General features: G+C 53.5%; 1 protein-coding gene and 1 pseudogene across 1 annotated transcript; one reads left to right on the top strand and one right to left on the bottom strand.

Moving 5' to 3' along the window:
* Window positions 1–330: 330 nt before the first annotated feature.
* Window positions 331–4,796, top strand: LOC136521805 (homeobox-leucine zipper protein ROC8-like). Its single transcript, XM_066515572.1, has 10 exons — window positions 331–1,058; window positions 1,187–1,304; window positions 1,444–1,629; window positions 1,751–2,221; window positions 2,311–2,409; window positions 2,517–2,726; window positions 2,872–3,052; window positions 3,147–3,409; window positions 3,537–3,626; window positions 3,793–4,796. Exons 1-10 carry the CDS (start codon window positions 964–966, stop codon window positions 4,174–4,176), a joined length of 2,097 nt encoding a protein of 698 aa, XP_066371669.1. The 5' UTR covers window positions 331–963; the 3' UTR covers window positions 4,177–4,796.
* A 1,891-nt stretch (window positions 4,797–6,687) lies between these two features.
* LOC136523640 (zinc finger BED domain-containing protein RICESLEEPER 2-like) lies at window positions 6,688–8,966 on the bottom strand (annotated as a pseudogene).
* Between the last annotated feature and the right edge of the window lie 479 nt (window positions 8,967–9,445).

The following is a 9,445-nucleotide window of genomic DNA, read 5'->3' as shown; positions in this document are numbered from 1 at the left end:
ACACGAATTAACCGACTTATATATGGTTGATCAGTGTGAGCTCCAAATTCAGTAAGAATAGCAATTAAGTATAAGAGCAGACACATACTACACTACACATATATATTCCATGTAAACAAGTCGTCAAATATTTATATGTTTTTTTTTGAAAAATAAATAAAAAAGAAAACAAATTTATCATTTATTCAGCCGTGGAGAGGGGTCTGCGGGTGGAGTGGGAGGGGGGGATCTGATGAGGAAATGCAGCATGCAGACCCGACCCGTTTGGCCTTAAATGGCTCCAGCTGTTCCCATCCAAACCCAACAGAGGGACTGTAGAGAGAGAAAGGGAGTAGTCATGGCCTCGCCGGGCGCTCTGCCCTGCTTAAAAACCTCGGCCCTTAATTCGCTCGCACCGGTTACTACTGCTCCTGCTTCCTCACACCACCCTCCCTCTCCTGCCAGAGCAGGAGGAAGAAAGATTGGCAGGCAGCAGCAGTTCATAGACCAAGGAGCGGGCCGGCGAGGACCGGAGGAGAGAGAGAGAGAGAGACGGCGAGCGCGAGCAAGTGTAACGGTTGCCGTGGAATAGGGATAGAGATAGAGAGATAGAGAGAGAGAGAGAGAGAGGGAGGGATAAGCGCTAGCAAGGCAAGGAAGGAAACCAGGTGGAAGCTAGCGGAGGTGGGGGAAATGGCGTGAAGCATGGCTGGATCCAAGGTTTCACGAGACCCTTCCTATTCTGCAGCGCTCATCTCGAGTTGGAAGGCGGCTACCACCCCGGCGCTGTCTTGCCCGGCCTGCTCATCGTCGTGTATAAATAGGAGCCAGGGGGCAGGCCACAGAAGGCACTGCAGCAGCACAGTACAGAGATCTCTCCTCCTCCTTCGCCTACAGCTGTAGAGCGAGGGAGAGCGAGCGAGCGAGCGAGCAAGAGGGAGAAGAAAAGGTTGGTAGTAGTAGGTGGGTCGCTAGCCTCCGGCAATGGATTTCGGCGACGAACCTGAGGGCTCCGACAGCCAGCGCCAGCAGAGGCGCTACCACCGCCACACCCCGCGCCAGATTCAGCAGCTCGAAGCGTACGATTCTCTCTTGTTTCGTTTTGTTTCCATTTCTTTTGCTGTTTCTTCATCGTGTCCGGCCGTGGTCGTCTTCGTGATGGTTGACGGAGAGGAATGTAATGGTGCGTGTTCGCCGGTGACTGCAGGATGTTCAAGGAGTGCCCGCACCCCGACGAGAACCAGCGCGCCGCGCTCAGCCGGGAGCTCGGCCTGGAGCCGCGCCAGATCAAGTTCTGGTTCCAGAACCGCCGCACCCAGATGAAGGTAAAGTGTCCCAGTTCCTTTGTTTTTTTTTCTTCTTCCATTCACGAGGTCGCTGTGTTTCTTCTCGACCTTCTGTCGGCTTGTTTTCCACGGGTTCTTGATGGATGACGACGCTCCTGTGTGCTTGTGCGAGTTGCAGGCGCAGCACGAGCGCGCGGACAACTGCTTCCTCCGCGCGGAGAACGACAAGATCCGGTGCGAGAACATCACCATGCGCGAGGCGCTCAAGAACGTCGTCTGCCCCAACTGCGGCGGCCCGCCCGTCGCCGAGGACTACTTCGACGAGCAGAAGCTGCGCATGGAGAACGCCCGCCTGAAAGAAGAGGTAAATCATGAGTTGACCAACAACGCGCTGTTTCCGGCGACGTCCTCGCCGGTCTGTCCGTCCCCGTGTATTTCTGTACTGTACGTCTGTCTCTGAATGATGCCTGCCTGCCGACCTGCAGCTGGACCGGGTGTCGAGCATGACGTCCAAGTACCTCGGCCGGCCGTTCACGCAGATGCCGCCGGTGCCGACCATGTCGGTGTCGTCGCTGGACCTGTCCATGGGCGGGATGCCCGGGCAACAGGCCCCCCTCGGCGGGCCGTCGCTGGACCTGGACCTCCTCAGCGGCTGCTCGTCCGGGATGCCGTACCAGATGCCAGCGCCCGTGACGGAAATGGAGCGCCCCATGATGGTGGACATGGCGACGCGCGCCATGGACGAGCTCATCCGGCTCGCCCAGGCCGGCGACCAAATCTGGGTCAAGGGCATGCCCGGGGACGCCAGGGAGGTGCTCAACGTCGCCACCTACGATAGCCTCTTCGCCAAGCCCGGCGGCGCGTTCCGCCCTCCGGACATGAACGTCGAGGGGTCCAGGGACTCGGGCCTCGTGTTCATGAGCGCCGTCGCGCTCGTCGACGTCTTCATGGACACGGTACACTTGCGCATTCCTTCCTTTCCCTTCGTCTTCCAGCGCCTCGCGCCCATGGCGATGGCTGATCGATGTCGTTGTTGTTGTTGCAGAACAAGTGGATGGAGTTCTTCCCCGGCATCGTGTCCAAGGCGCAGACCGTCGATGTTCTCGTGAACGGCTTGGGCGGGAGGAGCGACTCCTTGATCATGGTAATGCCGTCGAATCTCTGCATTGGAAACAATGCTGTGCCTTCTCGTCGTGTGAATATGTGATCACTGGAAGGAAAACTAATGGCTGGCGCCGTGTCGTCGCGCAGATGTACGAGGAGCTGCACATCATGACGCCGGTCGTCCCGACTCGCGAGCTGAGCTTCCTCCGCTACTGCAAGCAGATCGAGCAGGGGCTGTGGGCCGTCGCCGACGTCTCCCTGGACGGGCAGCGCGACGCCCACTACGGCATACCGTCCCGCTCCCGTCGCATGCCGTCGGGGTGCCTCATCGCCGACATGTCAAATGGCTACTCCAAGGTGATCGACGCGACGCGACGCGAGCAGCTCATGCCCCTGTGCAGGCTGTGCTCCACGTGCACGTGCATTGCTCTGTGCTAGTGCTACACTACAATGGTTGGTGCCCCTGGCCTGACCTGACACGTTCATGTCATGTGTGCTGCAGGTGACCTGGGTCGAACACATGGAGATCGAGCAGATGCTCCCGATCAACATCCTCTACCGCAACCTCGTGCTGAGCGGCGCCGCGTTCGGGGCGCACCGCTGGCTCGCCGCGCTGCAGCGTGCGTGCGAGCGGTTCGCGGCCCTGGCCACCCTCGGCGTGCCGCACCACGACATCGCCGGAGGTATGCTGCGCACCGCACTGTCCATCCACGCTAGCAGTTCTGTGGATAGAATTATTAGAATGTGAGGGTTTTCCTGGTTTCTTGCGATTGGCAGTGACGCCGGAGGGGAAGCGGAGCATGATGAAGCTGTCGCAGCGGATGGTGAGCAGCTTCTGCGCTAGCCTGAGCTCGTCGCCGCTGCAGCGGTGGACGCTGCTCTCCGGCACCACGGACGTGAGCGTCCGAGTCTCCACGCACCGCAGCACCGACTCCGGCCAGCCCAACGGCGTCGTCCTCAGCGCCGCCACCTCCATCTGGCTGCCCGTCCCCGGCGACCACGTGTTCGCCTTCGTCCGCGACGAGAACGCGCGATCCCAGGTACGCGCCCTTCCGTCCGGCACACACCGCACCACGACACCCCCACCACCCGGCACCCGAGGCCGCATGCATCGCGCTCGTCATTTAACGCTCACGCCTTGAATGGTTTGCTGCCTTGCCATTGCAGTGGGACGTCCTGTCGCACGGCAATCAGGTTCAGGAGGTGTCGCGCATCCCCAGCGGCTCCAACCCCGGCAACTGCATCTCCCTGCTGAGAGTGAGCAACCAATCAATCATCTCTTGCTCCTCCGTCGTCGTCCATTAAACGCGCCTTGTGATGTGCTTGTTGAATTAATCCCCCGTCGACGACGTGTCTGTCGTTGGCGATCTTGACGATGGTGATGATGATGAATTGACGATGGCGTGTGCGACGTCGCATGCAGGGGCTGAACGCGAACCAGAACAGCATGCTGATCCTCCAGGAGAGCTGCACGGACGCGTCCGGGGCGCTGGTGGTGTACTCGCCGATCGACATCCCGGCGGCGAACGTGGTGATGAGCGGCGAGGACACGTCGGGCATCCCGCTGCTGCCATCGGGCTTCGCCATCCTGCCCGACGGACGCCCCGGGTCCGGCGCGGGCGCGTCCAGCAGCGCCGTCGTCCCGCTCGCGCCGCCGCCGGGCTGCGTGGTCACCGTCGCGTTCCAGATCCTCGTCAGCAACCTGCCGTCGTCCAGGCTCAACGCCGAGTCCGTCGCCACCGTCAACAGCCTCATCGGCACCACCGTCCAGCAGATCAAGGCCGCGCTCAACTGCGCCGGCCCTTGATCGTCTCTCTCCACCGCCGCCGCCGCCGCCGCCTCGCCCCGCCCCGCCTCATCCCCGCCACCCTCCTCCGCCGCCACAGTGACTGAGGAGAGTTGGTTGGCCCGTTGAATGCTCGCATTCATGGAGTCCACCTGCCGCTGCTCCCGAAGCTGACGCAACTCTCTCGCTCTCCATCAACCTATCCATGATCCATCACCACCACTACCATAACAGCTTTCTTCCTTTAGATTCAGTGTCGTTTTCCTTCCTTTGCTTAAAATTCGCATCAGGATTCGCCAAGTTTTCCCCCTTTTTTCCTTCTTTCTTCCTTAGGCATTCGTTCGTGCGCCAAAGATCGATCCATCGAAGGCTTTATGAGACTGAGGGAGTCAAGAACGCACCATGCTACCATTTCCCTTTCCTCTCGCTGCAGCCATTTTTTCCTCGCCACACCACAGTTCCTTCTTCCTTTTCCTTGGAGTAACTTGCATGCCCATCCTTGTCATGTCGCCATTGTCGTTGGTGCCGCAGCAGAGGATGAATGGTTCGGGTATTGACTTCTCTCCATTAATGTAAAGCCTTCAATGAACATTCATTTCGATTATAAATAGAAAGGAAAAAGAAACAAGTTATGGTAAAAAGCTGTGAGATGCATGTGTGTTCATGGGCTGATGGCCCCCCCTGATTCCTTTTCCGGGTGATGCTATTGCTGGAGCACCGGTAGACTGGTTGTTCGGCTTGCTTGCCCTCAGCCTGTCTCGTCGCTGTCGTTCATCGGTAGCAACGGCGGCGGCCCGGGCCGGCGCGCGCCTGCCTCTTATCGTCAAGAAACCGACCTGTGAGGCGCGCTGTGACAGGCAGGTGCAGGTGGCACGTCCTCTAGCTGCCGCGCCCGCGCGCGGCGGCGTCCGTCGCCACGGCGGCACGGCAGGCGGTGGCGGCCGATTTGGCGATTTGGACGCGGCGGACGGGCGATTCAAGTGCGCGCAGTCGTAAGTGGGTGGCACTGGCACTGGCACACACATCGCCGTGCTAGCCCCCTGCGACGGTCGCTTTAATACGGTGGTTGGCTGGGCCGCCAGCCCGGGTTCAAGGCAAGGCCACAGAGCTGACGGCAGCGTGATGGGATCGGCATCCCACGCATGCACGAGGCCGTAGTCCATGCTCCATGGTATCCCGCACGGCGTGACTGCGCGCTTCTTGGGCCCGTGCGTGGGTTTAGCAGGGAACGGACGTCCGAAAGACTCGCTAGCTTGTAGTACGTACTCTACTTTTTTGAGCCATGAAACTGAAGCCGAAATCGTGATCCTACTTCGTTCCGCCTAGGGATCTGTTCGAGACAACAAGTCACTTTTTTTTTCTTATTACGCCCGCGATCCTTGACAACCTTTTCTTTAGGGTGCTGGTTTAGGGTTTACCGCAAACTAGTAGAACTTTGGGTTCACCGACCTAGTGTTGAGTGTTGTTGACGACCAAAAGTGGCCTAGGCGTAAAAAGAACATCATGACAACATTCCCGGTCTCAGGCGATCAAGAAACAGTTTGGATCGTCACATTTGGAGGTCCGGAGGACTTCATGATCATTTTTTTAGGAATGATCATGCATATGCATATGCCACAATTATAGATGGCTAAACGAGCCGCTCGGACTGATACGGAACGGGCCCGATGAAGGCACGACCAGACCACTTTTGGGCCGGCACGACCTGATGACCCTTTCATGCTATGCCATGCAGGCCCATAGGTTGTGCCTTCGGCCCAGGCACTAGCTTAATTGTGTCGGGCCGGCCGGCCTGACGGCCCGTTGAGTCCGCTGAGCCGCCAGACCGCGCGCCTCACGCTGCTACTAACAGTGGCGGAGCTCTCAGTAGGGCTACGTGTGGCAGCCGCCCTACCTTAAATCTGCCATGTTCTTCATTATCCTGGCTGGTTCACTGGAAGGTCGGGGTCGTGCTCCGGCGCTGCTAGGCTGTCGCCACTGCTGTCAGGCCGGGAAAAAAAAAAACTCAGGAGGGGAGGGAAGGTGCCGGTGGGTGTGAATCATGAGAGTGTTGGGCTTCACTCTGGGGTTCGGTTTTAACCGATAATTTGGTTCGGTTAATTCGGTTATCTAAAACTTCGGTTTTCAGACTTCGGCCCCCGATCGGTTCTCCAGAAAACTGAAAACCACAGAATTCAGTTTCGGTTTTTTCTATTCGGTTTTCGGTTTTAACCGAAATAACCGAAACTTACATAAATTCAACAAATCAACAAGCTTACAAGCCTCAAGACAACAGTACAGAATTACATAGATTCAAGAGTTCTTCATTATTCAAATAGAGAAGTAGCCGCAGGCCAGCAGTAGCATCATATGCCAGGATCCATTCCATACACCAAGACACCAAGTGGCGAGTGGGCAAGTACTGGAGCATCAGCAGTCCTGCAGCCATCAAGTGATCTCAGTTAGTGAATCTCAGCAGTCCAAGAAATATTAAACAGATGAATGTACTTATGTACAAAACCTACAATATAAATTTACCTTTTTATCAAGTGATCAGGACTCAGTAGCTGTAGTAGCTTCGTTAGAAATGGACAGGCCACCAAGTTCTAAAATAAATAAAGAATAGATGATCTAAGTTAGTACAGTGTATGAATCATGAAGCACATTAGAAGCAACTAATAATTTAATATGTTACCTTCCTCAAGCAAAAACATTTGTTCGCTGTCCTCTTCAACACTAACATAGTTTCCTCCACAAAGCCAATCATTTGCACAAACGAGGTGCTCAACCATTTTTGGGGTTAGTGAGGTCCTAAAGTCATCAAGAGTTTGGCCACCAGCACTGAAGGCTGACTGAGAGGCAACTGAGGTGATAGGAATCGCCAACAGATCAGGGCCATTCTAGATAATATTGGGAATCTTGTTGAATTGGCCTTCCACCACTTTAGAATGTCAAATCCTTTTGTGTTCGGCTCATTATCTTCTAATAGATACTTGTCTACCTCAGATTTGACAGTTCCACCCTCACTGTTAATCTACTCAGTAATTACTGACATCCACCTACTCACTCTTGTGCTGGTTTCAGCTGATTCAGATTCAGTAGGTTGTGGTGCCTTATCTTTTGGGGCATACATTTCCTTGTACTCTTCAAACAAAGCACGAAAATAAGTGTTCACTGTATCCCACAACTTTTCTCCTATTGTATCCCCAAACATTACCTTAATTCCTATTCTAATGCATTTTGAAAGTTTGTATCTAGGATCTAGCAACACAGAAGAAAACAATGAAGTTGAGTAGCCGATCCCCCTTATCTTTCTCTCCTCTCTCCTCTCTGTCTCCCAACCTCTCACCATACTTATCTCCCCAGTACTTGTAGTACTTCACTAACATTCTCATACCCATTTCCTTACACAGGTTGTCTTCACTATGACACCATTCTCTCAGCAGAAGTAATACATCAGCAATCTCATGAAAATAAGTGTGAGATGTTGGACGACTTTATACAGAAACACGGAGAGTGAGGTCATAAAAGTGTTCAAGAAAATCAGCCATCTTCCTAGCCTTCTCCCAATCTGTTTTTGTTGGTACCCCTGGACCATTCTCTCCTTCTAATTCTAATCTGTAGTATGGGTCTTCATCACTATATCTTTCAAATGCTTTTTGGTACTTCTGTGCAGCATTTAACATAAGGTAGGTTGAGTTCCATCTAGTGCAAATATCTAAGTTAAGAAATGCTTTGCTCTGTACCTTGGCTAACTCAGCACATTTCTTAAATTTTACCAACCTAGATGTTCCACACCTGATAAACTTAACAGCAGCACGAAACCCCTGAATTGATATATCAATTTCCTTCAACCCATCACCTACTATTAGGTTGATAATGTGAGCAGCACATCGCATATGCAGGTACTCTCCTTCAGCAAAACAACCTTCTGACTCATTCAAGATCCGCCTCACATACTTAATTGCGTTATTGTTTGCACTAGCATTGTCTACTGTTATTGTGAAAACCTTGTCAATGCCCCACTCAGCCAAACAATTCTCTAATGATTTCCCAATGTCCTCCCCTCTATGGCCCTTAACCAAGAAAAAACCAATAATTTTCTTCCTTAGGTTCCAGTCATTGTCAATAAAATAGGCTATAACACACATGTAGTTTTGGCTATTCTTTGCAGTCCATGTGTCAGTTGTGAGGCAAACTCTTTCACAATTTTCCTTAAAAAATTTCTTAAGCTTTTCTTTCTCATCTTCATATACTTTAACACAAGCTCTAGTGATTGTTCTTCTAGATGGCAGAATAAACCGTGGACATGCTTCTGCCATTAATTTCCTAAGACCAGAACGTTCAGATAACACAAATGGTTGTTCATCTTCAATTATCGTCTCAGCAAAAATCCTTCTAAGTTTATCAGGATCAAATTTCCAAGTGGTTACAATACCCATACTACTAGTGCCAGCACATGGTGTCAATTGCAAAGTTGCTTGATTATCAACTACTGGTTTGTTTGGATTCTTTTTGCAAATCTTCAGATGAGCTTTCAAGGATGATGTACCATTTGATCTTGAGCCACAATGAAACAGCTTTTGACACCACTTGCACTTGGCTCTCTCTTCCCTATTATCAAGTTTGACCTTGCTGAAACTATCCCATACATCAGATCTTAGAGCCATGGGTTTCCTTTTCCTGGATTCTTCATCCGCTTTCTCTCCATCCTTGCTCTCCTGCTGCTCCTTGCTTGCATCTACCACTCCAGTCGTTGACGCTCTAGCTTCAGTTTCTTGAGTTTGAGTCTGATTAATCTCACAAGCAACAGTTTCATCTGTGTCCCCCATCTAGAAACGAAATGTTTCAAATCAGGAATTAACAATAGCAAGGAGAAGAGGAGAAGACCAGAAGAAGAATTGAAGCTCGATCTAAACTTACATTGGAGGACTGCTCCGTCCACGCCGCCGTTGTCTTGGTCGGAGAACTTCATGAGGGTGTTGACGGGGGCCTGCCGCGCCTCCTCCCTGGTCCCTGCGACTACTCTCTCAGCCTTCCACCTCCTGCCTCCCTTCTCCTTGCTGGCTCGCCGTGACCTGCTCCAGTCGCCCGCCGCCCGCCACCATGCTCTGCTGGGGCCGTTCGCCGGCGTCGCCCCTCGATGATTTAGGGTTAGGGAATGGCGAGCGTTCGAGCGAGCGGGATGAGCGGCTGCGGCGCTGCCTCTGCACGCTGAGCTACGGGATGGGGGTTTCCTCTGCGTCTTGATGGGCCGTGGAACTATGGGCCGTGCGTGAGGGACTGAGGGCGTGAGGCGACGGAGGTGTTT

This window comes from Miscanthus floridulus, chromosome 18, assembly GCF_019320115.1.
Source record: "Miscanthus floridulus cultivar M001 chromosome 18, ASM1932011v1, whole genome shotgun sequence".
Classification (NCBI taxonomy): Eukaryota; Viridiplantae; Streptophyta; class Magnoliopsida; order Poales; family Poaceae; genus Miscanthus; species Miscanthus floridulus.
The sequence above is the reverse complement of the archived record's forward strand: the minus strand, read 5'-3'. Positions and strand labels throughout refer to the sequence as shown.

What these genes read in the sequence shown, in the direction of transcription:
- LOC136521805 (XM_066515572.1), top strand. Translation starts at nt 964, where the DNA reads ATGGATTTCGGCGACGAACCTGAGGGCTCCGACAGCCAGCGCCAGCAG. An exon ending in CAGATTCAGCAGCTCGAAGC is followed by an intron (nt 1,059 to 1,186) that starts GTACGATTCTCT and finishes CGGTGACTGCAG; the next exon opens with GATGTTCAAGGAGTGCCCGC. An exon ending in TGTCAAATGGCTACTCCAAG is followed by an intron (nt 2,727 to 2,871) that starts GTGATCGACGCG and finishes TGTGTGCTGCAG; the next exon opens with GTGACCTGGGTCGAACACAT.